This window comes from Narcine bancroftii, chromosome 7, assembly GCF_036971445.1.
Source record: "Narcine bancroftii isolate sNarBan1 chromosome 7, sNarBan1.hap1, whole genome shotgun sequence".
NCBI classification, from domain to species: Eukaryota; Metazoa; Chordata; class Chondrichthyes; order Torpediniformes; family Narcinidae; genus Narcine; species Narcine bancroftii.
This window is the reverse complement of record NC_091475.1, coordinates 188,648,515-188,675,478: the sequence shown is the minus strand read 5'-3', so window position 1 is coordinate 188,675,478 and position 26,964 is coordinate 188,648,515. Positions and strand designations below refer to the sequence as shown.

General features: G+C 37.1%; 1 protein-coding gene across 2 annotated transcripts in view; it reads right to left on the bottom strand.

Moving 5' to 3' along the window:
- The window catches only part of LOC138739519 (copper-transporting ATPase 2-like), a 106,032-nt gene that overhangs the window by 4,823 nt on the left and 74,245 nt on the right, over window positions 1-26,964 (bottom strand). Inside the window, exons 14-20 of one of the 2 annotated variants that reach the window (XM_069891757.1) lie at window positions 13,094-13,276; window positions 11,693-11,888; window positions 11,363-11,509; window positions 10,262-10,404; window positions 8,116-8,319; window positions 6,967-7,084; window positions 4,905-5,007 (exon numbers count right to left, since the gene is read on the bottom strand). In XM_069891757.1, coding sequence (XP_069747858.1) covers window positions 4,905-5,007; window positions 6,967-7,084; window positions 8,116-8,319; window positions 10,262-10,404; window positions 11,363-11,509; window positions 11,693-11,888; window positions 13,094-13,276 — 1,094 coding nt within the window. The remainder of the gene's footprint in view (window positions 1-4,904; window positions 5,008-6,966; window positions 7,085-8,115; window positions 8,320-10,261; window positions 10,405-11,362; window positions 11,510-11,692; window positions 11,889-13,093; window positions 13,277-26,964) is intronic. The other variant, XM_069891758.1, reaches the window with a different exon arrangement.

The following is a 26,964-nucleotide window of genomic DNA, read 5'->3' as shown; positions in this document are numbered from 1 at the left end:
AAGAAAACTGAGGTCCTCCATCAGCCAGCTCCCCACCATGACTACCAGCTCCCCCACATCTCCTTCGGGCACACAAAACTCAAAACGGTCAACCAGTTTACCTATCTCGGCTGCACCATTTCATCGGATGCAAGGATCGACAACGAGATAGATAACAGACTCGCCAAGGCAAATAGCACCTTTGGAAGACTACACAAAAGAGTCTGGAAAAACAACCAACTGAAAAACCTCACAAAGATTAGCGTATTCAGAGCCGTTGTCATACCCACGCTCCTGTTCGGCTCAGAATCATGGGTCCTTTACCGGTATCACCTACGGCTCCTAGAATGCTTCCACCAGCATTGTCTCCGCTCCATCCTCAACATTCATTGGAGCGACTTCATCTCCATCATCGAAGTACTCGAGATGGCAGAGGCCGACAGCATCAAATCCACACTGCTGAAGATCCAACTGCGCTGGGTAGGTCACGTCTCCAGAATGGAGGACCATCGTCTTCCAAGATCGTGTTATATGGCGAGCTCTCCAGTGGCCACCGAGACAGAGGTGCACCAAAGAAGAGGTACAAGGACTGCCTAAAGAAAGCTCTTGGTGCCTGCCACATTGACCACCGCCAGTGGGCTGATCTCGCCTCAAACAGTGCATCTTGGCGCCTCACAGTTTAGCGGGCAGCAACCTCCTTTGAAGAAGACCGCAGAGCCCACCTCACTGTCAAAAGACAAAGGAGGAAAAACCCAACACCCAACCCCAACCAACCAATTTTCCCTTGCAACCGCTGCAACCGTGTCTGCCTGTCCCGCATCGGACTTGTCAGCCACAAACGAGCCTGCAGCTGATGTGGACTTTATCCCTCCATAAATCTTCGTCCGCGAAGCCAAGCCAAAGAAAAAAAGATATTATATAAGGAGGGTTGGGTTGGATGGGGAGATGGAGGGGAATGCTGGATGGATATAGGTTTTAATCCTGATGTCTAATGATGGGTAAATTGTCATTTATTGGTATTAATATTGACAGAATTCAGAATCCGATAGAGAGGAAAAGGCTATTGAGCTATATGAAAAAATAAAGTAGATGTGGCTTTTTTTAACTCATTTAACAGAAATAGAACATATGAAATAGAAGGGAGATTTGGTAGGATTCTCTTCATTTAATTCTAAAGCTAGAGGAGTGGCAATATTAATAAATTAATAAATAAATAGTAGCTTACCAGTTCAAATACTGGATGTAATGATTGATAAAGTGAGGAGGGTATGTGATGATAAATTGCAAAATATATTCTGAATATTGGATCTTGATGAACACATATGCACCGAATATAGACGATGGAAAATTTATACAAAATGTTTTTATGCAATTAGCTAATGCTAATTATGGGAGGAGACTTTAATTTTACCTTTGATTCAAAGTTGGATAGAAGTTGGTGGAGTTATGGCTAAAAATAAGGTAATAAAAGATGTAAAAAAATTTATGAATGAAATGAAACTTGTTGATAGTTAGAGGAGGATGTATCCTGGTATATTAGGGATTATTCATTTTATTCTGGTAAAGACATGTCCTTAATCTCCTCTCAACTGCAGGCAAGAGCTCATAATATTGAATATCAAGTGGGCATATTGTCTTATCATTCACCTTTAGTTATGTCAATTTTACTGGAGGAAGAGCAAAATATAGGTTATAGATAAAGGTTTAACGCAGCATTGCTAAAAAGGAAGGATTTTTGTGAATTGAGAAGGCAACAGATAAAACTTTTTATGAACATTTTGTAGCTAATGTTTGTGTTTTGGGATTCTTTGAAGGCTTATTTAAGAGAAGAAATAATAGGTTATAGGGCTACGGTTAAACAAGAATATAAGTTTGAAGTTAATTATTTGGAAAGTGAAATAATAAAGATGGAAAAAGAATTGCAAAATCAGGTAAATGATGAGAAAAGGAAAATATTGGATTTAAAAAAAATAAAATTCAATACAATACAAACATATAGAGTAGAGAGAGATACAAGATGAACACGACAAAAGTATTATGAGTTAGGAGATAGAGCACATAAAGTTTCAGTGTGGCAATTGAAAACTGTACAATCATCGAGAACAATAGAAGCTGTAAAAGAAGATTTGGCTTATCTTACTTATAAAACATAAGGTATTAATGATGTTTTTATGAAATTTTATAAGAAATTATACCAATCGGAATCTTTGAAAGATGGGGATAAAATAGATGAATATTTGTCAAAAATTACTTTACGACAATTAAATACAGAAGAGAAGACAGAATTACAAATCCATTTACAGTAACAGAATTATTCGATCTATTCATGTCTCTACCAAACAATAAGATTTCAGGGGAGAATGGTGTCTCTCTGGAATTTTATAAAGAACTTAAAGAATTATTAATTCTGATATTCATGGGATTGTTAGATCAAATGGAAGATCTTTGGGACTTACCTGAGTCATCCAAAGCTGTGTTAATAACAGTTATTCCAAAAAAAGGGAAGGACCCTTTGCTTCCATCTTCATATAGGCCAATTATAAAATTTTGTCAAAATTAATAGCTAATAGATTAGCTAAATCTTTACCTAAATTGATTAATATGAGCCAAACAGGTTTTATTAAAAATAGAAGATCAGCAGATAATATTGTTAAATTTTTAAGTTTATTAAATATGGCACAGAAAAGAAAAATACCATTAGTAGCTTTAGCTTTAGATGGAGAAAAGGTGGGTTTGATAGATTAGAATGGGATTATTTATTTAAAGTATTGAAGGTTTTTGAAATTCCAACAAATTTTATAAATTGGAACAGAGCATTATATAATTGTCTAAAGGCTAGAGTGATTACAAGTAGACAAATATGAAAATATTTTCTGTTGGAAAGATCATCTAGACAAGGCTTTCCATTATCTCCTTTCATATTTGTATTAGCTATAGAACCTTTAGCAGAGGTGATCAGAAGAGATAATGAGATTGAGGGCTTTAGATAAATGATAAAAAGCACAAAATTAGTCTTTTTGCAGATATCTTACAAACCCTGAAAGTTCATTTAAAAAAAGTAAATGATCGATTGGCTGAGTATGGGTTAGTATCAGGTTATAAAGTAAATGTTGATAAAAGTGAAGTGATGCCTATGTCTGAGATTGATTATGTTCAAGTTAAGAAAAGGACAAAATTTAAATGGCAGAATGAGGCAATTAAATATTTAGGAATTAATGTTGGTAAGAATTTAAATACCTGTAATTTATTTAAATTAAATTACATACCTCTATTAAAGAAAATTAAAGAAGATTGAACGAGATGGAAGGAGTTGCAAATTTCTTTAATAGGAAGGATAAATTGTGTGAAGTTGAATATTTTTCCTAGAATACAATATCTTTTTCAATCTGTACCAATTTCTGTACCAGCAATGTTTTTTCAAGATTTAAATAAAAGTGTAAGAAGATTTATTTGGTGAGATAAAATGGCCGGCATTGGAAAAATTAACTTGGAAATTTGATCAGAGGGGACTTTGAATGCCTAATTTTAAAAATTACTATAAAGCAGCTCAATTTAGATTTTTGTCTTCTTGCTATCAGACTGACGAAAAGAGTGCATGGGTACAAATTGAAATGAGCAAAATAGGAGAAAGTAATTCTGAAAATATTTTGTATAAATGGCATGAAGGATTATTAAAAGGACAATTAGGTACACCAATTCTGAGACATATCCTTAAATATGGAATAGAGTACATGTAGAAAGAGGAATGAAGAATTATCAGTTGGCTAAAATGATATAAAATCAAAATCCTTTAATTCCCTTTTATGGTTAATAATCTTTATTTTGATGTTTGATCTAATTGTGGAATAAAAAGGATAAGGGACTGTTCTTTGGGATCCTTTTTTTTGACTTTTTCCCAACTGAAGGACAAGTATAATATACCAAATAATACTATTTTCTTTTTTTTTAAATTATCAGAACAAAGTCCATTTGAATATTTAATAGCAGATACACTTATTGAAAGATTTATTACTAATATGTATATAAAATTGCAAGAGACTATACAGAAAAAGGATTATTTAAATCTAAATTGAAATGGGAAAAATATTTAAATATTCAGACTCAGCAAGAAATATTGTCAAAGTTATGTTATGAAAGTATAATTAATACAATTAATGTTAGATATCAAATGGTACAATTTAATTTTTTACATCAATTATATTATACTCTATACAAATTATATGGAATTAAGTCAAACTGCTCTGATCAATGTTTTAGATGTAATAAAGAAGTAAGATCCTTTTTGCATGCAATCTGGCAATATGAAAAGGCAGATAAGTTTTGGAAGGATATAAGCATTTTATTGGGAAGAGTTTTGAAGACACAGATTTTGAAGGATCCCAGAATATTTCTATTGGGAGATATTTCTCAATTAAGTTGGATATTTATCAGAAGAAGTTTTTAAGTGTAGCAATAGCAAAGAAATGTATAGCTGTAATGTGGAAATCAGATGATATGTGGGGTTGAATAGATGGCGAACAGAATTATTAAATTGTATACCATTAGAGAAAATAACATATAATTTACAAAACCAACCAGAAAAATTTGATAAGATTTGGAAACCCTATATAGATTTTATTGCTACGACTCTACCTACAGCGTCCGCCACTCTCCCACCCAACCAGCCCTAATTAGTTCATGGTTTAAGATTATTATGTAAATTTGCAATCAATCAATTAAAAGATATTTATCCATTAGACAGGCGCTTCTCTTTCTTTCTTCCTACTTTTTTGGGGAGGGAGGGGGAAAAAATGTGTGTGAAAAAATGTATTCTTTTTGCATCATCGATTTTTATTATGATGTGGATAAATACTGTACATGTACTGATGCAAATGAAAAATATACTTTTTTTAAAATGTGGAGGATAATTAAGTTCAGTTACTTACAGTTTCAACAGTAAAGAAGAAACTACCACAGAAAGAGAGGAAGCAGCCATTGCAGCAGAACCCATCCATGGCTGTAAAACTAGGCCCAAAGGCAAGAAAATCCCTAGAAAACACATCATTTTTTAAAACATAAAGCAAAGAATCATTAGTTACTTTCATTTTGGAATAACGTAATATCTGGCCATCTGAGCAAGATTTTCAGGAAGATCACTTTAAAACTGCAAATATGATATCCAAATTCTGTGTTAAATGAGCCACATTGTTAATAAAAGTGGTAAATATAGATATTTTACAATATTTTGTACATGGTTTTATTCAAGGATTAACATAGGGCAAAGGCAAAAGAACTAAGGAATGAAGTTGGTCAGGGGTTAATGAGGCATTGGTAGGATAATGATGGGATCTGTGTTATTGACTTTAAGATAGTGAAGGAATAGGATAACACTGGTCCTCAGGTTAGAATCTAAATTGAGGCAAGGCAGATACTTGAATAGGAAAGGTTTTGGAGAGATATGGGCCAAATACAGGTAAATGGGACAAGCTCAGATGGATGAGTTGGGCAAAAGGGCCTGTTTCCATGCTGTATGGCTAGATGAAACAAGGACAACTTTGACATGATTAGGCAGGTGTTAGCAATAGCTAGCTGAAAGCAAATGTTAGTGAGTAAAAGCATGACTGGCAAATGGAAGGCATTTAAGAATGTGATAAAGAAGGTCCCAGTATATGGTGAAGGACAGGAATGGCAAGGTAAAGGAATCCTGGTTAATAAACAATATAAAGGCACAGCTCCAAAAGGAAAAGGAAGCATATATCACATACATGCAGGCATATTCAGGGGAATATCCTGAAAGTATAAGGAATGTGGGAGTCTACTGCTATGGGAAATAAGGTGGGCTAAAAGAGGGTTTGAGATGGTTTTGGCGTGCAGTTGTGAGAGTGCAAAAAGAATTTTGAACTTTCAAAACGTAAGGGGATGGGGTGGGGGGGTTGTTGTAGATTAATTGGGATATTTGGGCTCGTGGCTGGAAGGGCCTGTTCAAATTTAAAAATATGTATATATTAAGCATATGGGAAAGAATAGGCCCCTCAATGAACAGGAAAGGTGTCTATGTGCAGACCCAGAGGAAATGGGAAAGATTTTAAATGAATATCTTATGGATGTGTTTACTATGGAGCAGGATAAACAAGTTGGGAGGAGAGGGAGGTAACTAAAGACAAGCCTGGGGCTTGTCCTTATCAATGAAGAGGTGTTAGCATTTTACATCTTTTAAAGGTGGAGAAATCTCTGGGTTCTGACCAGATGCATCCCAGAACATTGTAGGACAACATTGGTGAGAGATGATGAACTACAGTGAGTAAAGGCTTTTAGTAAATGTTGGCAGTTTTGCATTTCTCCTCCAGCCCAAAACACAAAAGTGAAATATGGAAATTTAACAGCATTTTTATATAAAAGCAACTTGATCACCAAAATAGACAAACTACATTCATTTTGCTTTAATTGCTGTGTTCACATCAAAAGAACACTGACGGAAGTCGAGATGATTCTGTATTCTATCGCATCTCTACGACATGAAATATGGATGATAATTCTGTCAGCTAACCTCAATTAAAGTATCACGCTATTTTTAAACTATAAAATGGGGAACATAATTAAAGATATATGCATTTTCTCAAAAAAGCTTCTGGAAAGTGATAAAGAGCAATTAACATTTCCAATCACATATTACAATGCATCTCACAGCCGACTAGTCACCTCAGAGCCTCCCCTCCATCAATTCCTCCCATTTATCTCTATTTCTCCTGTGTCAGAATGGCATTCAAGGAGGACAGTTTTGCTAAAGTTTGTGTAGGCCAGGTGCATCGAAGCATCGGAAATGTACCCAAATCACTCCAGTGTTATTCAGAACAGAAGCTGGATTAAGCTTTTAGTGTACATAGTCATATTTGTTTTGAATACATCACTGATTTCTCTCTGCCTCCTGACATTTCTTCTCCTGGTACATTGAACAAGGAAAAAAATGGTTTAAGTAAAAAAAACAAAATGAAAAAAGCCTCCACTCACCTGCTGCAATAGGGATTCCAACCAAATTATAAATTAAGGCGAAGATAAAATTTATTCGAATTCGAAAAACTGTTTTTTTTGATAAATCAATACAAGCCACAACATCTAGCAGATCACTCTATAGGCATAAAACAGAAAGCATGTCATCATAGAATATAAATTAAGCAAATAGAAGCTAAATTTACATGTTGTATTTCAATTTATTTTCCTTCAGATCATTTTCTATTACACAATAAAAGAACCAATTCAATATTGTACAAATGTTGATTATTGACTTTTGCTCTGTTACGAACTACGTGTAACGACCAGTAGACAATGAACTAGACAGTGTTTAATTTTAAAACACTATTTCTAACTCTTAAACTATAGTTTTAAATCTTAAACTATCCTTAACACTAAATCTATCCTCAGCTATGCCCAGGTGTACTAATGTATGTGTGTGCGTGATATACCCAAACCATTACAGTCCAGGCCAAAATCTAGAAAGTTACTTCAAAGTTCAGTCCTTTAAATTCAGTGTTGAAGTGTAGGCCTTTGAAATTTGATGTCCAGAATTAACGATGAATTGATAGGAAGACTGGAGTTGTGGCTGCTACAAATTCACAAATTCTCCTTGTGTTGCCTTTGAAGAAATGTCCATCCATACGAGCTGAGGGCATAACATTCCTGGTCCTTTTGTAGACAAGATTTGAACTGGGCGGCCTCCACAAAGCCTCCAAGACCCTGGCACCAGTCTCTTCAAGTGACCTTCACTGTTAGTCACAATCAAAATGAAACACTTTGCTTCCCAAAAGACCCTCCTGGCACAGGTAAATCCTCCAAAAAGGCCCAGTCATTCACAGAGCATGCTTTGCTCTGAATTCCACAAAATAGTTGGCCACAAGAGCTGCTTCAAAAAGGTGTTTTCTCTTCAGCAGTCAGAATGGTTCTCCCTTGCAAAATCACAATGTCTTTGCAAATGTATTGAACACGGAAGACTGTGACAAGCCTTCCCTCAGTTCTTCCAATACATCGAATTACCACTGATTGTGACTTGTATTGTGATGGTGATTGTGTGAAGTGTTAAATGTGGCCATTCAATTCCTCCTGTCTATACTATCCCATAGTGATAATCCTATTTTACTAAAATGGGAGGTCATAATAGCTCACTCTCATAAGCACAACATCTGCTGCTTCAATGGCCACATCGGTGCCAGATCCAATGGCAATTCCCACATCAGCTTTTGCCAAGACAGGAGAATCATTTATTCCATCTCCAACCATTGCAACAGTTTTTCCTTGTTCCTGGAGCTCCTGAACTTTGGCTACTTTTTGTGAGGGAAGAACTTCTGCAAATACTTTCTTGATGCCAACCTTAAAAAATAAAACACTCGATAAGATTAAATTTTGAATTTATTATTAACAGCAAAATCTTCACCAATCAAGTAATAAATACTGTGGTACTTAAGTAAAGGGAACTACCATATTGCTACTAAAGATGAACATTTCTTATTACTTTTTGTCCTAAAAATTTTGTCTGCAAATAATTCAACGAACAACACCAATTGGAGCTGAATATGTATTTCACATTAAAAACAAGAGGGTAAATGAGCATAGGTTACGCCCACTTAAGGACAAAGGAGGGGATTTATACCAGAAGCCATCAGTGAGGTAAATAAGTAGTTCACATCAGTGGTCCCCCAGGAGAAAGACATGGAGGACAGTGAGATAAGGGGTGTGCTGACATTCTAGGGCAGATTGTGATGAAAGTCAAGAAAATAATGTTTGGTCCCTTGAAGAATATTAAGGTGGGAAACCCTCAGGGCCTGACAGGACAAGATGGACAAATCAGTTAAATGGCAATTAGACTAGCACATGACCAAGTCAGGGGTGAGATGTCAACCATGTGCAGGCAGATGTGCAGTTCATTAGATTGGCGCAGATATCATGGGTTGAAGGATATGTTTTAATGTTTATGCAATCACTTTTACTAGAATGTAATAAGAAAATAGATAAAGAGATTATCTCTGAAAGATTAGGCGACACATTATGTAATTTGATTGAGATTAATACTATTGCAATATTGACCTGCATGCGAGGTAGAAAACATGGTTCACTGTATTTTGGTTCTGGCTCTCATCAAAGGTAGACACTCAAAGCCTCCAGTTTGCTAGCACACTCAAGAAAAAATCTTCAAAGACCAAGAGCTCAAATCCCAGACCAAGCTTACAGACTTCTGTAAATTATGATCCCCAGCTAGGGACATAGTTAACTAAAATGGGCACTAATATTGGTAACTCAAAGCACAAGACTTTAACAATTTTCACAGAATCCTCCAGATTCACTGGCAAAATAAAGAAACTAATGTATGTGTTCTCTTCCAAACCAGCAATCTCAGAACAGGAGTTTTTATTACTCTCAGTTTGCAATTACAGTAAATCACATGCAATATGGGACTGTTGGCAACCATTGAGTAAAAAGCAAAAGCCAAGAAAGAATAAAAATTGAAATCGGGATTGGCTAAAAGAAAAGATTAATGGTGGTTTGGTGAAGGAATTAGGTGCAAGTACAAGGAAGATGAAACCAGAGTGAAACAGAACAGTGAGCAATAAGGAAGCAGTGAACTAAACTGTTGTGTCTTTAAAAAAAATCAGTTCTAGGCTTAAATAAAACGTCAATTTAACATGACCTTGTATTACATAACTTTTGCAATTTACAAGCCACTTTTACTTTTGATGACACTTAACTGGTTTGAGCATTATACAATTTGTGTATTTGGCACTAAAATTAATCTCCTTGTATGGAATGCGTATTTAATGATATGCATGCAGTTCCATCAATCTGGTTAATAAATTAAGTTTTACATGGTGGATACTTATGCTTATAGAGCTATCGATAAATAGGAAGTATACTATCAGAATAAGGAGTTAGCCACTAAGGTGGAGATGGAGGAATGTGATATTTAGAATTCACAACCCGAGACAGCTGGAGATGCCGAATCAATAAACACATTCAAAGCTGAAATGAACAGATTTTTCCTCTGTTAATGGAGTCATGGTTATAGGGAACAAGCAGCAAAGCAGAGCTCAAACTATGGCCATATTGAATGACAGAACATGTTACTCCTGGTTTTGTTTCTCATGTTCTTGTCAATGGAGATGTGTCCACATAGCTGGGTAGTGGCGAGTGTATTATTAATAGAGGTTAGGAAACAAGATGGTTGCTTGGTCTCTCAGATGGAAATAATGTGTGTAGCAGAGAAAAGCTAGTTCCAAACACAAATAGCCCCATGAAGTTAGATGTCATGAACACCTACCTGTCTCGCAACTGCTGTGGCTGTTTTGAAGTTATCTCCTGTTAGGAGAACCACATCCACTCCCATATTTTGTAAGGAGCTCACAGCCGTTGTAGCTTCAGATTTGACTGTATCTGAAATTACTATTATCCCATGTAGTGCACCTTTCAAGGAAAAAGCATATTTTATAGAACATTTGGAAATTTAAGAAACTATTGGACATTTGCTATAGATCATAAGACAATATGAGCAGAAATAGGTGATTCGGCCCATCGAGTCTGCCCTACCATTTAATCATGATCTGATCCATTTTCCCACTCAGCTCCACTGCCTGGCACATTACCTTTGATGCCCTGGCTAATCAAGAATCTATCAATCTCTGCCTTAAATACACCCAGGTGACCTGGCCTCCACAATGGTTGTGGCAACAAATTCCACAGATTTACCACCCTCTGGCTAAAGAAATTCTGCTGCATCTCTACTTCTAAGTGTACACCCTTGAATCCTAAAGTTGTGCCCTCTTGTCCTAGACTCTCCCACCACGGGAAACAATTTTTCTAGACTCAGTACATGCTCACCTATTAATCATCATTGTTATATGAACAATTACATTACATTTAGACAAGAGCACTATCTATTTTATAATATTTATCAGTTCTATTCCGCTAATACTTAGGGCAAAGTATTCACAATTAATAGCATTCTGTCAAAGTTCAACGACAACTTCTCAGGAGTTCCTAAAAGGATCAGGAACTCTTTATTTCCTGCTGTATCCTTTTAATTTTGTCTATTTTTTCTCACTCTTTCACTTATTAAAATTCTTCCGCATGGTTGTTCCTAGACAAACTAATATTCTTTTATAAAATTTTCTTTGCAGGACCTTGCCAGGGATATTTTTCTGACAAATTGCTCTCCAAGTTATGTTCAGCCAATTCTTTTATTAAAAAAAAGTGAAAGATATGCAACTAAATTAGATAATACTATATCATGGGCAAGATTTAAGATCAGTATATTCTTCCTAATTAGCTAATGAAAGTTGGAATTGTTCCTATTTGTTTTAGATAATGACCCTGTGCTCATGATATTATAATTCCATTACCAGACTAATTGCATGAGTTTTACCATCAATAGCAAACAATACGGCTGTCTGTCCACTGATCTCATGAGTTATCATTGCCTCATCCAAATCATTTCCAACTTGAAAACCATTACGTGTCATCCACTCCCGGTTTCCAATCAGCACAGAATAGACTTGGGAAGTCACTGGACCTGCAACGAGCAAAATGTTTTTCGAATTAACTTACTAGAGGAACATACACTTGAGGCAAAACATGACATTTTTTTTGAGTTTCATATTATTGCCAAAGTGAGAATCATTATTGTTCAAATGTTTATTGTTATAAATTTGTCTTCATTCAAATAGGAGTGAATATTTAGGAGTAATGAACTCACCTTGAATTATCTGGGTAGAAGCTGTAGAGTGTGAATCACTAATCTGCATTAAACCTGGATCCTGTTTCTGCATTTTGTCAGGACTCCGTTCACTTTTTATCAGCACAGTTTCGATATTAGTAACTTTGCAGCTGATACCACACCCTGGAACAGACTGAAAATCCGTACAATACCCAAGCATTTCTGTGCCAAGTTGCTGAAATATCAGAAAAACTTCACTTAATACCGTTGTCAACTTCTTGAATGACCTCATAAATACTATTGTATTGCATTTTCAGTAATAAACAGGACAAAAAGGTCCTAATAATTGATAATTAATTTAGGAGAGGAGAACAAAGCTAAATTAAAAAATGGCATTACCAGAAATCTGAAATAAAAATTGAAAATCAAGGAAACATTCAGCAGATCAGGCCAGCATCTGTGAAAGAAAAAAAACAGACAACATTTCAGTAAAAACACACTGAAATGCTGGAGGAACTCGACCTGTCTTTTCAGCGCCTGTAAGAGACAAAGATACATTGTCTTTTATAGGCATTGAGGCCCTGAGACATCAGCACTTCTTCAAGGAATAAGCAGAATAAGAGAGAAGCAGCAAATCTAAGAAAGTTTCAGAATTCACCCAATGCTGGCTGGGGGAGGAATCCAGACCAACAAAAAGTGTTTAATGGATAATGATAAGGGTTGAGATAAGAATTTATCATGTTTGTGTGAAAGGAGAGATAGAGCTGGGGAAGGCGATGGGGAAGAAAGGAGTGGGGATTAATGAAAGCCATTTCGTTAAAACACTCCATTTTCCGACTGGGCACTCTTCAACTGGATGGCATTAATGTGAACCTCTGGCTTCCATTAAACCACACCCCACCCCAATCCCTTCTTCCCCTGTCATCTCGCTATTCTCTGTCTCCTTTCATTCAGACATGATAAATTCAACCTAGTCCCTGATCACATCCATTTAACACCTTTTGTTGGTCCGGATTCTTCCCCCAGTGTTTGAAATCTGAGACTTTCCGATACATCCTCTTCTGCCTTTTCTGATTTTCCCTTGAAGAAGGAAGGGCTCAGGCCTGAAACATTAGCGATGTTATCTTTGTCTCCTCTAGATGCTGAAAAGGCCAGCTGAGTCCTACATCATTTCGGTTTGTTTACTACAATCACAGAGTTTGCAACCTATTTTTTTTCACTCAATTATCCTCACTTCAACAAAGAATGAAATAGTCCAAATTAAATGGAGCTCAAGCCAATTAAACTACACAATATTCAAATGAGCACTGGGCCAACAACCATTCAGTGTTTCAAAAAATTAAGTCTGCTGTATCATCACTGAACAAATATTAGATTTTAGTGCAAAATTTATCTTGGACTAAGAAATTGAAAATCAATTAAAAAATTTCTGAAACTTACTTCTTTGCAATATTTGGTAATGGCACTTCCAATAGGATGTTCACTGCTGGCTTCTGCAGTTCCAACAACTGCAAGCAGTTTCTTCAGTGGTAGTTCAGCTATATGTCCCAGAATGAGAACCCTTATAACCTTAGGAACACCATGAGTAATTGTTCCAGTCTTGTCAAACATCACCACTTTTATCTAGAGACAAAAAACATTTATAATTACAATAGATCAAAGTTATATTTTCCAACAGAAATTAAAAGACCAGAAAAGATAATAATAGGATTCCCACAAAAAAATCAAGTAGGGGAATAAATAAATAAGTGTTTTGTGTCTGTCCTCATGGGAGACAACACAATATCCTCCCAGAAGGAACGGAGAACAGATACGACGAGGTATTTGAAACCATACTTGTATTATAATGTGCATTCTGGTCATTACTGATTAAGATGGAAAGCGTGTAGAAAAGATTCATAAGGATGTTATTGGGATTAGGGAGCTTGAGTTATAAAGGAGAGATTGGATAAGATGGGGCTTTTGTCCCTGGAGCATAGGAGACTGAGGAGGTAACCTTATAAAGGTACATAAAATCTTAAGGGCCATAGACAAGGTGAATAGACACAGTGTGTTTCCACCCCCCCCCCCCCCCCCCAGGGTATGGAAATATAAAAATAGAGGACATAGATTTAAGGTGAGAGGGAAAAAATTTAGAGGGAACCCCAGGAGCACAGAGAGTGGTAGGTATTTGGACCGAGCTGTGAGGGAAGTGATAGAGGCAAGTACAATTACAACATTCAAAAGACATTTAGACAAGTACATGAACAGAAAAGGTGCAGAGGGATATGACTCAAATGCAAGCAATGGAATTAATTCAGGCTCAGGTTGACAACTTGGATAGCATGGATGAGTTGGGCCAAAGAACCTCACACATAGAATACTATAGTGGAGGAACAGGCCCTTTGGCTCACATGTCTGCGTAGAACATGATGTCCAAATCAATCTGTCCTTGCACCTGATAGATATGCCTCTATCCTCTTTATATTTATGTGTCTACTATTATAGGGCAGGTGATGGAAGTGTGCGTTGGTAAGAACTTTGGATCCAGTGATCATGGGTCCATTAGCTTCAACTTAAATATGGAAAGGAATAGGTCAGGTCTGAGGTTGAAGGTCTTCGAGTGGGGAAAGGCTAGATTTGAAGAAATGAGAAGGGATTTGCTGAAAATTATATGGGCTGATCTTTTTTATGTAAAGGATGTAGAGGAGATTTGGAGGATATTTAAAGAAGAGATATTGAGAGTACAGGATCTTTACGTGCCAGGCAGATCGAAAGGCAAGGCCAAAAGCCTAAGGGAACCGTGGTTTTCTGGAAAAATTAGGAAATTATTCGGGATAAGAGGGGGGCATTTACTAAACTTAAGAAGCAAAAAATAGATAAGATGTATGATTATTACATAGAGAGCAGAAAAAACCTTAAGAAGGAAAAAGAAGGTATGAGGTGTCAATAGCTGATAAGGTAAAAGTGAATCCTTAGAGTTTTTATAGATATGTGAATAGTAAAAGGAGGGTTAAGGATAGAATAGGACCACTGGAAAATGAGAGCGGTGAACTGTGCGAGGAACCGTATCAGATGGGAGAGATATTAAATGATTTTTTCTCATCTGTGTTCACGAAGGAAAGGGACATTGGACTATGTGAAATAAGTGAGGCATATGGCTTAGTTATAGAAAAGATAGGGATTAGTAAAGAGAGGGTTTTGGAGTTTCTAGGGTCAGTAAAAGTGGATAAGTCTCCTGGTCCTGATGAGATTTTCCCCAGGACGTTAAGGGAGGTCAGGGAGCAAATAGCGAAGGAACTGTCAGTGATTTTTCAACGATCACTGGAGGAGGGTGTGGTGCCTTGGGATTGGAGGGTTGCTAATGTAGTTCCATTGTTTAAAAAAGGCACGAGGTGTCAGCCAAGTAATTATAGGCCTGTAAACTTGACTTCGGTTGTAGGGAAAGTTATGGAGGGTATTCTTAGAGATGGTGTGTATAAATATCTAGATAAGCAGGAATTGATCATGAGCACCCAGCATGGGTTTGTGAAGGGGAAGTCATGTTTGATGAACCTTGTTGAGTTTTTAGAAGCTGTGACAAGAAAGATGAATGAAGGTAGGCAGTTGATGTAGTCTATCTGGATTTTAACAAAGCTTTTGATAAGGTTCCACATGAAAGGTTAGTAAGGAAGGTTCAGTCACTAGGGATTAATAGAGAAATAGTAAGATGTTCTGAGGTGGCTGAAGGATAGACAGCAGAGGATTATGGAAGACAACTGTCTGTCAGGATGGAAGCCTGTGATGAGCAGGGTGCCTCAAGGATCGGTGCTAGGTCCCCTGTTGTTCATAATTTATATTAATGATTTGGATGATGGGGTGATTAACTGAATAAGTAAATACGCAGACGATACAAAAATAGGGGGAGTGGTGGATAGCGAGGAAGGTTTTCAAGGATTACAGAGGGATTTGGTTTGTCTGGAAAATTGGGCTGAAAGATGGCTGATGGAATTTAATGTAGAGAAGTGTGAGGTGCTTCATTTTGGAAAAAAATAATCAAAGTAGGACATATATAGTAAAGGGGAGAACCATTGGGGAATGCACAAAAACAAAGAGATCTTGGAGTTATGGTGCAGCGTTCCTTGAAGGTGGATTCCCAAGTTGACAGGGTGGTTAAGAAGGCATTTGGTATGTTAGCCTTCATAAATCATAGCATAGAGTATAGGAGATGGGAAGAGATGCTGCGACTGTTTAAGGCATTGGTGAGGCCAGGTTTGGAGTATCATGTTCAGTTCTGGTCTCCAAATTATTGGAAGGATATAGATAAGGTGGAGAGAAGATTTACAAGGATGTTGCCTGGCTTAAAATACCTGAGTACAGAGAAAGATTAAAGAGGTTAGGACTTTATTCATTGGAATGTAGACGGTTGAGAGGGGATTTGATAGAGGTGTTTAAAATTATGAAGGGAATAGGTAGACTAGATGCAAGTAGACTCTTCCCCTTGAGAGCAAGGGAGGTTGAAACAAGAGGACACAAGTTGTGGGTAAGGGGACAAAATTTTAGGAGAAACATTAGAGGATGCTTCTTCACTCAAAGAGTGGTGGCTGAATTAAATAATCTTCCGGAAGAAATAGTTGAGGCAGAGTCAATTCTTTCATTTAAGAGGAGGCTGGATATATACATGGATAAGAGGGGGTTGGAGGGTTATGGGCGGAGAATAGGTGGGGGGATATAGGGGAGTTGTTTGAGTGAACCGGCGTGGACTTGAAGGGCTGAGATGGCCTGTTTCCATGCCATAAACTGTTATATGGTTATATGGTAAACCTATTCTTAACATTAATAATCTTCATCGTACTATCCTTACATATAGATCTCCAATCATCTTGCTCAATTATAATACCCAAATCACTTTCCCATTTCAATTTATGGATATCAAACTTAGGCATCTTATTTTGCAATAATTTATACATTTCAGATTTTTTTTAATACCTTCCATAAGTAAAATTTCAAAATTAGACTGTCTTGGTAATCTTAAAATATATCCAAAATTATCCAATAATAAGGGTTTAATGTGATAATAAGCAAAAAGAGTATTATTTGGAATTTTATATTTCTCCTTCATTCTTTGAAATGAAAGAAAATAACCAGATTCATAACAATCTTGAACAGTTTTAATTCCTTTTTGATACAATATTTTCAAAAATTGATTATTAAAGGTAAAGGGAAAAAGTTTATTTTGATACAAAGGTGTCTTACCCTAAATTTTCCCTTGTGTATCTATCTCATAATTCAAATAAATGTCTCAAAATTATTTTTATTAACAATTAATAACTTAGTATTCCATTTATAAATAAACAGAATCATATTCTTCTCACCAATAATAGCTAACTCATTATTAGCCCACTTGGGCAAATGTTCTAAATCAAACATTCTATTAAGGGTTAAAACACAGGATTTTGTAGACACTGTGGTTAAGAGAAAAAACACACAAATGTTGGAGAAACTCAGCAGGTCAAACAGTGCCTTTATATAGCAAAGGTGAAGATACATCACCAACGTTTCGGGCTGGAGCCCTTCATCAAGGTGTGGCAGCAGACGTGGACAGAGATCGCTAAAACGACTCCCAGGACATTGAACCGGCAGGGGTAGAAGCTGTGGCAGCATCAGACCAACAGCCTTAAAATGGTGTTGGTCAAGCTGCCCAACTAACTCAGCAGAAACAGGCTGAAGAAGAGCATTCATACGCATAGATGTTCCCGCCCCCTATTGTTATTCATATGGATGACTCAGTCAATCATCAAAAATGGCGGGAACTTGAACTGTATAAAAGCAGCCTTTCCAGCCCTAATAAAAGAGTGAGCTTAACCTGCCACACTGCATTTGTATGTTTCTTTTTAGTGGTCGCTACAAAGGTGTATATACCTCAATTGTGTTGCTTTATAATAATTTTGAAAATTCAGGAATTGTAAACCTCCTAACTCATATTTCCAAGTTAACTTTTGTAAAGATATCCTAGCCATTTTACCTTTCCATAAAAACTTTCTAATTATAGAATTCAAATCTTTAAAAAACTTTTGAGGAAGCTTACAAGGAACGGATCAAAATTAATATTGAATTCTACCTAGGAAAAACATTAATCTTGATATAATTGACTCTACCTATTAAAGTTATAGGTAAATCCTTCCATTAATTTGTCCTCTTTGATTTTATGAAATAAAGGTAAATAACTCTTATCTCAATTAACTTTATAATCTAATATTTGTCCATACTGTTTCAATCTTTCCTGCAAAATATACAATGAAGTTTGTGGTTCTGCTTAAATAAATTAAAACATCATCAGCAAACAAACTAGTTTTAAATTCCTCAGAATTAACTTTAATACCTTTAATATCACTATCTTGTCTTATTAACTGTGCTAAAGGTTCAATAGCTAATACAAACAATGCAGGAGACAAAGGGCATCCTTGTCTAGTAGATCTCTCTAATAAAAGGTTCATAATACTTGGCCATTTGTCACTACTCTAGCAGAAGGACTTTTTATAGAGATTTAATCCAACTAATAAAATTTGGTCCAAATTTAAATTTTTCCAATACTATAAAAAAACTCCATTCCAATCTATTAGATGCTTTTTAGCATCTAATGATAAAACCATTGGTAAGTTGGATTGCTTCTGAGAAATATTAATTAAACTCATTAATTTTACAATATTATTATAAAGCAGCACAATCGAGGTATATACACCTTTGTAGCGCCCACTAAAAAGAAACATACAAATGCAGTGTGGCAGGTTAAGCTCACTCTTTTATTAGGGCTGGAAAGGCTGCTTTTATACTGTTCAAGTTCCTGCCATTTTTGATGATTGACTGAGTTATCCATATGAATAACAATAGCGGGCGGGAACATCCATGCATATGAATGCTCTTCTTCCTCAGCCAGCTTGATTTAAATGTATTAAATTAGGTAAGTAATTTGCCAATCTATTTGCTAGAACCTTAGTCACAATTTTATAATCAACATTTAATCAAGAAATAGGCCTATAAGACTCAGGTTTTAAGTAGGTTCTAATAACTACTTTTGGAGATTTATCTAATAAAGGATCCAAACAATCATTAAAATCTCCACCAATCATTACATTTTCATAAGCGTGATCCAGGTTAAAAAAGGAATTTTGAACTCCACGTCGTCAACATTTGGAGCATAAATATTCATAGGAGTCCAAAATTCTGAATAAATTTGACAATTCACAACAAGGAATCTACCAGTAGAATCACTAATAACTGATTCTAATTTAAAAGACAATTTCCTATTAATCAAAATCACAACCCCTCTTGCCTTCGAGTTAAAAGAAGAGGCTATAACTTGACCAACCCATCCTCTTTTTAACTTCTAATGCTCCTTCTCAGTCAAATGTCTCTTGTTAAAAAGCAATATCTACCTTCATCTTTTCTATATAAGCCAAAACTCTCTTAATTTTAAATGGATTATTGAGTATATTAATGTTAAACATTGCAAAATTCAAATTATTCATCTATATATTTAATTACCGATATAAAACTCCCACATCCCACCGTGATGGAGCATCAGTTCATGGCTACATATCAAAACACAATACATCTCCAAAGCAGAAAGAAAGAAATCCTTAAATAGGTAAAAAATGAAAAAAACCCAAGGAAAACGCACAAAAAACCCAAAACACTGCCTAGGCAGTATTACCTCCCACCCCCCACCCCCCCCCACCCAACCCATCTTACGGGAGGTGACCAATGCTACCAAGTGGCTGATGACTTTGGAAGGGGAAGCAAATCAAACCAACCCTCTCGGACAAAACAATCAAAACAAAACAGTATGCAACAATAATTCAAGTACGATAAGCCGCTTCAAGGTCTGTATTAAGTTGAACATCATCAATGTCAAATTCAGTTAATTCTTGACATTCCACCTTCTGTGGACCATTCTTTTTCTCCTCTGGAACCAACTTCACTTGGTAAAGAGATGAATCTTGAGTCACCTTCTGTTTGTTATCAGGGAGCGCATCAGCAAACGAAAGAGCACTGTCATCATCAGTATAAAATTGTGTTTGAAACTCTCCATAACATGGCAGGGTATCTAAAAGCTCATTTATATCCTTTCTTCTATAAGACAGCTTTGGCAGGATTGAACTCTACGATGTTTGATAACGGCTTGATTGAGGTCTGCATAGAAAAACACTCTATTACCTTGATCCATAAATTGTGTCTGATATTTTCTCATATTTTGTACAGCAACTCTTAAATCATTTCTTTATCTTGATAACGTAAACACCGAATCAAGACAGAGCATGGGGGTTGGCCCAGGAAAGGTTTCTTTCTCTATCTAATTCCAGACCATTAGGGAAATACTCCTTTTCCAAAACTTCAGGAATCCATTTCTGAAAAAACTTTACTGGATCTGTACCTTCAAAATCTTCAGGTAGACCAACGATTTTAATATCTCTATGGCTCTGATTTTCCAACACATCAATTTTTTTCAACAAATCATTTCTCTGGATTTCCCACACAATAAAAAAATCCTCCATCTTTCCAACGGTCTCTTTACTTTGATCCACATCATCATGTCAATCTTGAAAATCATCTTCCATTTTTTGAAATTGAATCTGCATTTTATCAACCATCCTTGTACCTTTTGAAACATCAGCTGGAGGCCTACCCTGATAAATTACGCTGTCTTCTTCATCTGCTGTTAGCTGAATGTCCTCTTCTCCCTCGGTTCCATCGCTCATTGATTGTAAAGGTCTGCTTGACATGCCCGTGAGGTCTAGGCCTCTCCTACAGCAGTCCAGGAATGCTGGGCTGTGAGGAATTGTGCCCCTCCCCTGCTGCAGGCAAAGTCGCACCTTGTATGGTGTGCACGCGCAGTTGTTCTTGCGAGTTGGGGTGGATGGATTGTCATCTTCGGGCTCCAGCGCCATCTTCCTTGGTTGCCTGGGGAGATGGTGCTGGTGTTACCTGAATTTTTGTTGGGATCTGGCAAATAATCTGGCGAAGAAGGTGGATCGGTTTATTTATAGATGGAATTCTCAACTATTAAGTAATTATAATTTGCCTGTGTTGAAACATTTAATGGAGTAAAAAAATGAAATAAAAGGTACTCAAGGTAAAATTTCAGGTAAAACCCCTTTGTTTCAAATAAACTCTTTCCTTTTACACTTGTAAGAAACCTGTCATGTAATTGAGAATTGTTTAGTGTTGAAAAAGAGTCGAGAAAAGGAGTATTACCAGAAGCTTGTATTCAGACAGTTGAATTTGATAAGGGTGTTATGGATGTTTTCAAACTTTTTGTGTCAGAGGACTTGGTTTCAGTAAAGGAGGGAGAATCACAGGTTCCAGTTAAAATTCTTAGAGATACTGGAGCTGCCTCGTCACTGTTGTTGGAAAATGTTTTAACTCTTGATCAAAAGGCACTTTTGATTAGAGGTGTTGGAGATGAGGTAGAGTCAATATCTCTTCACAACATAGTGCTGAATTCAGAATTAGTTAAAGGACCTATTGTAGTAGGAGTTATTTCAAAGTTACCCATGCAAGGAGTCTCATTTTAATTAGGGAATGATTTGGCAGAGGATAAAGTTGGGTCAGTTTTAAGATTAACAAATCAGCCTAGTAAGGATGACATTGAAGAGGAATGTGAGATACATCCTGCATGTGCTGTAACAATGTCTTTGTCTAAGAAAATGATGAGACCAGAGGAAGATCCAGTTGATAGAGACTTGCCCAGTACTTCTGAAATAGTCTTGAAAGAGTGGGTTAATTGTGAGAGTAAGGATTTCTCTTTGGCAAGGAAAGAGTTAATTCAGCAATAGTGGATAGAAGCTGATCTTGTTGACTTAAGGGACAAAGCAGTAAGTGAACAGGAGATTAAAGAAATGCCTTGTGGATATGACTTGAAGGGTGAATTGTTAATGAGGCAATGGAGACCTCTTGATATTCCTGATAATGAAGAATGGGGGTTGGTTCATCAGGTGGTCATTCCTAGAAATTACCAGAAATAAATTTTAAATTTAGCCCACAGTACACCTTTGGGTGATCACCTTGGTGCAAAGAAAACCATGAATAAGATTTTGAGACAATTTTTATGGCCTGGTTGAGGAAGGATGTAAATTGGTGCCAGACATACCACTTTTGCCAGGTTGTGGGGAAACTTAAGCAGGGTCCTCCAGTAGCTCCATTGCAACCTATTCCTTTTGTGGGCGAACCTTTCACTAGAATTATCGTGGATTGTGTGGGTCCCATCCGTAAAACTAAGTCTGGGAATCAGTACTTGTTAACAATTATGTGTATGGTGTCGAGATTTCCAGAAGCTGTACCATTTAAGAATATTAAAGCAAAAACAGTGGTAAAGGCTTTGGGAAGATTTTTCACAGTTTTTGGATTACCTAAAGAGATCCAGAGTGATCAAGGATCTAACTTTATGTCTGGGTCGTTTCATCAGCTGATTTATGACTTGGGAATAAAACAGATCTCTTCATCTGCATACCATCCTGAAACTCAGGGAGCTTTGGAAAGATTTCATTCAACTCTTAAAAATATGATGAGGATTTATTGTCTGGAGAATGGGAAAGATTGAGACAAAGGCATTCATTTACTGTTATTTGCAGCAAGGGAGGCTGTGCAGGATTCATTAGGCTTCAGCTCTTTTGAAATTATGTTCGAACATCAGGTTAGAGGACCTTTAATGTTGATAAAAGAACAGTGGGTTAATGAGAATAGGCAGTTGGACTTGCTGGATTATGTTCCTAAATTTAAAGATAGGTTACAAAAAGTGTGGACTTTGGCTCAAGAGAAATTAGAAATGGCTCAGGGTAAAATGAAGCGTTTATTTGACAGGAAAACTGAAGTGAGGAATTTTAAGACAAGAAATCTTTTGAGAGCTAGATTTTCTAGACCATATGTAGTTAAATCAAAACTGAATGATGTTGACTATGTTATAAACATTCCAGAAATTTGTGTAGACTAAAGTTTGTTAGAAAATTTAAAGGAGATGCTATGCCATTACCCTGTTTTAAAATCTCCTGATTTCGACAAACCACTTTCTTTTGCAGTGGATGTCAGTGAGGGGGCAGCAGGTGCAGTTTCGTGACAAAAACATGATGAAATTGACCACCCAGTTGCCTATTTTTCAAAGAAATTCAATGTTCATCAAACAAACTCTTCTACTATTGAGAAGGAACTGTTGTCTATAATATTTGCTCTGCAGAATTTTGATGTATATCTTGGTACCTCTCATGAACCATTTGTGATATTTAAATAAGATGAGTAAAAACCTAAGATTGCTAAAGAGGAGTTTAATATTGCAAGAATATCATCGGCAAAGTAATCATATCAGAGGTACAAATAATGTGATAGCAGATTGTCACGATGTTAAAATTGATCATGTTAAGAAAAATATACTCTCAACATTGGGTTACATTATTATAACACGTTATATATTGTGTGTCGTTATCACTTTAGTGATTGTAAAGTCAGTTTTGTTATAACTGAATTTTAACTCAAGAGTTAAAATTCCTTTGTGGGGGAAGGTGTGATGGATTATGTTATATTTTCTATTGTATTTAGATATGTTTTAAAGGATATAAATTGTGGGTTTTTTTTTAAAGTGTAGGTCACAAACGAACACTTCACAACACAGATCTCATTTAAAATGCCAGAGTTCTGCTCAAGCCAGACAGTCCAGGTTCCGAGTGCCTTTGCAAAAACTTTGAAGAATGCCTATAAGGAGTTCACAAGTAGGCGTTAATTGGACATGCTGTGAAGTAATGGATTATTGTTTTGGAAAGCAACAGATGAATGGACTCGGAATTTGGGTCCGGTGCCGCAGTCTGTTTGAATGCAGTTGGTTTTGCAAGCAGAGCATCAAACAGATTTTTTTCCTCTGAGAGAGAGAGAGAGAGAGAGAGAGAGAGAGAGAGAGAGAGAGAGAGGGAGAATTCAGTTCTACAGTTCAGCAGTAGCAGCTGGGAATGGAACAAGACAAGATGGCAAGCTTGTGGGTAAACCCCATTTTGAAGACAGGTTGTGAGTTCTTAGTTCAGCCTGATGAAAGTCCTTGTGGCCCATACAACAGAAGATGGCTAACTGTATAATGTATCACTTGAAATAAGGGAAACAAAAAGGAACCCTGTGGTGACCTGAAAAACAGAGGTTATCATCTGGAAAACCCTGATGGGGCAAGTTTCTTTGGCTAGACACTGAAATGGCTGATCGGAAGGAATCAGTTTTTGTCCAACTAGCAACAAATCTCTCTCTGAAAAACGACAAGAACCTACTTGAGTGGTAATCTTTTACTTTTCGAGCACCAAAGCCTGGTGAAATTCATAAATTCTTAAATTCTGTGCACAGTATAAGAATTGCCTGATACTGGTGAACTTGAAGGAGTGAGAAGTGAGACTAGAATGTGAATCAAAGAACTTTTTTGAACTTACACATGCATTACATACATGTGCGCTTAGAAATAGAAGGGGGTTTAGTTAGATTAAATTAAAAGTAATAAGTTAAAGTTTGATTCCGTTTTTATGTTTAAAGAAAATTAAAAGTAATTTATGTTTAAGTAACCACGTCTTGGTGAATTTCTATTGCTGCTGCGTTTTGGGGTCCTATGGGTCTGTAACAATAGGATTACTCTGGAAGGTTTTACCCCCCTGCCAACCAAAGTTGAGGCCATTACAAAATACTCAAAACCTGCTACAGTTAAAAGCCTACAGAAATGGTAAATTTTTACCATCAGTTTCTTCCCAGAGCAGCTCATATCATGAAGCCTCTTTTCAATTTACTGTCCAGAAATGTCAGAACTATCCATTGGACTGAAGAGGGAAATAATGCCTTCTTGAAGACAAAAGAATTGCTGGCTCATCCCACTATGCTCAGCTACCCAGTTTTAAATGCAGTCACCACCCTTTCTACAGACACTTCCAGTAAGGCCGTAGGAGATGCACTTCATCAATTTGCCAATGGGCAATGGAAACCGTTAGCATTCTTCAGCCGCCATCCTTGTGAAGCAGAGAAGAAATACAGTGCTTTTGATAAGGAGCTTTTGGCCATTTACTTGTCTATTCAACATTTCCATTATTTTTGGAAGGCAGAGATTTTACAATGTACACCAACCACAAGCCTCTAACATTTATGTTTTCCAAGGTCGCAGAGCCCTGGTCAGCATGACAATAATGGCAATTATCATTCGTTTCAGAATTTTCCACAAAAATTCTACATATTTCCGCAAAAGACAATATAGTATCTGATGCACTGTCCCGTTCTGCTCCATTCGAGGTTTCGTCTGTAGATCAAGTTATTGACTACACATTCGAGGTTTCGTCTGTAGATCAAGTTATTGACTACACAGCTTTGGCCACGGCCCAAGAACATGACCATGAGACGAATGCTTATCAGTCTACAACCACGAACCTGCAATTGAAGGATGTCCAGTTTGGAGTTAATGACAAACTACTCCTCTGTGATATATAAATGGAACATCCACACCCAGTAGTTCCGGCATCATGGAAACGTCGAGTATTTGACTCTGAGCATGGTTTCTCATATCTATCAATTAGATCGACCGTTTATATGGTTTCTGACAGGTTCATGTGGCACAGCCTTAAAAAAGACATTACCCAAATGGTGAGGTCCTGCATTGTCTACTAGAAAACAAAAGTTCAGCAGCTTGCTAAGGCTCTACTGCAGTCCTTCCCAGCAGTTACTCGTCGTTTTGCTCATGACCACGTGGACATTGTTGATCCACTTCCTGTTTCAAGAGGATACTGCTATCTTTTTACAGTAATAGACCGGTTTACGCTATGGCCCGAGGCCACGTCTATGGTTGATGCTATTTCAGACATTTGTGCTCAGGCGTTCTTCAATTTCTGGGTGTCTCGTTTTTCTTTACCGGCACATGTTACTTTGGAGAGAGGACCTTATAGAATACTCAGACAAACAAGGTTGGCCTGTATTTTGGACATGGGAGGGAAGCCATAATCTTTCACTATTGACAGGCTTAAACCAGGTTATGTGGACAAGTCTTCCCCACTACAGCAGCCAACAGTCCATTGCAAACCACCTAAAAGACAGACAAATCTTTCTGCCAGATCTTGGTGGGGGGCGGTGTATGGCGTGTAGCAGTGCTATGGCAGCACTACAACTCACAGAGGCATCAAACCAGCTATGTGACATCAGTGCGTGATGATGTCAGCGTGTGTTGGGCATGTGATTCAGGGTTTTAAAAGATTGCGTGTGTTCTGAAGAGTAAATCCATTTTATTCACTCAAAACACGCCTTGCATGGGTGTTTCATCTTGTCCACTGTGATTCCAGTGGCCACAAGGCCATTTTTAATGAGCTATATGGACTTGGATCCCCAGGTCCTTCTGCATATTAATACATTTAAGAGCCTTGACATTAACTGGATGCACTCCCCTTACATTTGACCTCCTAAAGTGCAGCACCTTACACTTGCTTCACATTTTGTAATTTGTTTTCCCATACCTATAACTAATCTTTATACAGTTGTATTCTTTGATAACCCTCTGTTGTCCACAAGTCCACCAATCATTATATCATCTGCACCCATCTATTTTTTCCATACATATTTTATATATCATCACAAATAGGGGTCTCAAAACTGAATCTTTGGAACATCACTGTTCACAGGCCTCCGACCCAAATAACAGCCTTTCACCCCCATCCTGCCTTCTATGGGCCAAACAAATCTGTATCCAAACCATCAATTCACCATGGATCCCATGCAGCATACCATGAGGGACCTTGTCAAATACCTTACTAAAGACCACGAAGACAACCTCAATTGCCCTATCCTTAGCAACCACTTTCGTCTCCTCCACAGAAAACTCAATCAAATTTGTAACACAGGACCTCCACTCACAAAGCCACATTGACTGTGCCGAAACTAACCTTAACTTGCCAATTGTGAGGTTTACCAGCTTATAATATCTTGGATTATCCTCTTCTTCCTTCTGGAGAAAAGGTTACCACATTAGCTCAATACACAAAAGTAATGGAGAAAATCAGCAGGTAATGCAGCATCCAAAGAAAGTAAAAGGCAGTGGACATTTCAGGCTTGAGTTCTTCTGAGTGTTGAAAATCAGGGAGATGCTGGAATAAAAAGCCAGAGGGGGTGGGAAGAGAAAGGAGAAGGGGGAGGAACAAAGCCAACAGGTGGATACAGGTGGGAGGGTAGAAGAGAAAGAAGCTGCGAAGAGATGGGGGAAAGGGTGGAGGGATAAAGAAAGATAGCTTTCAGACAAAAGAAGGGAAAGGGATAGGGAGCTCGAGGATGGAAGACAGAGGGGAGAGGGAAAGAGAGAGACATGGGAG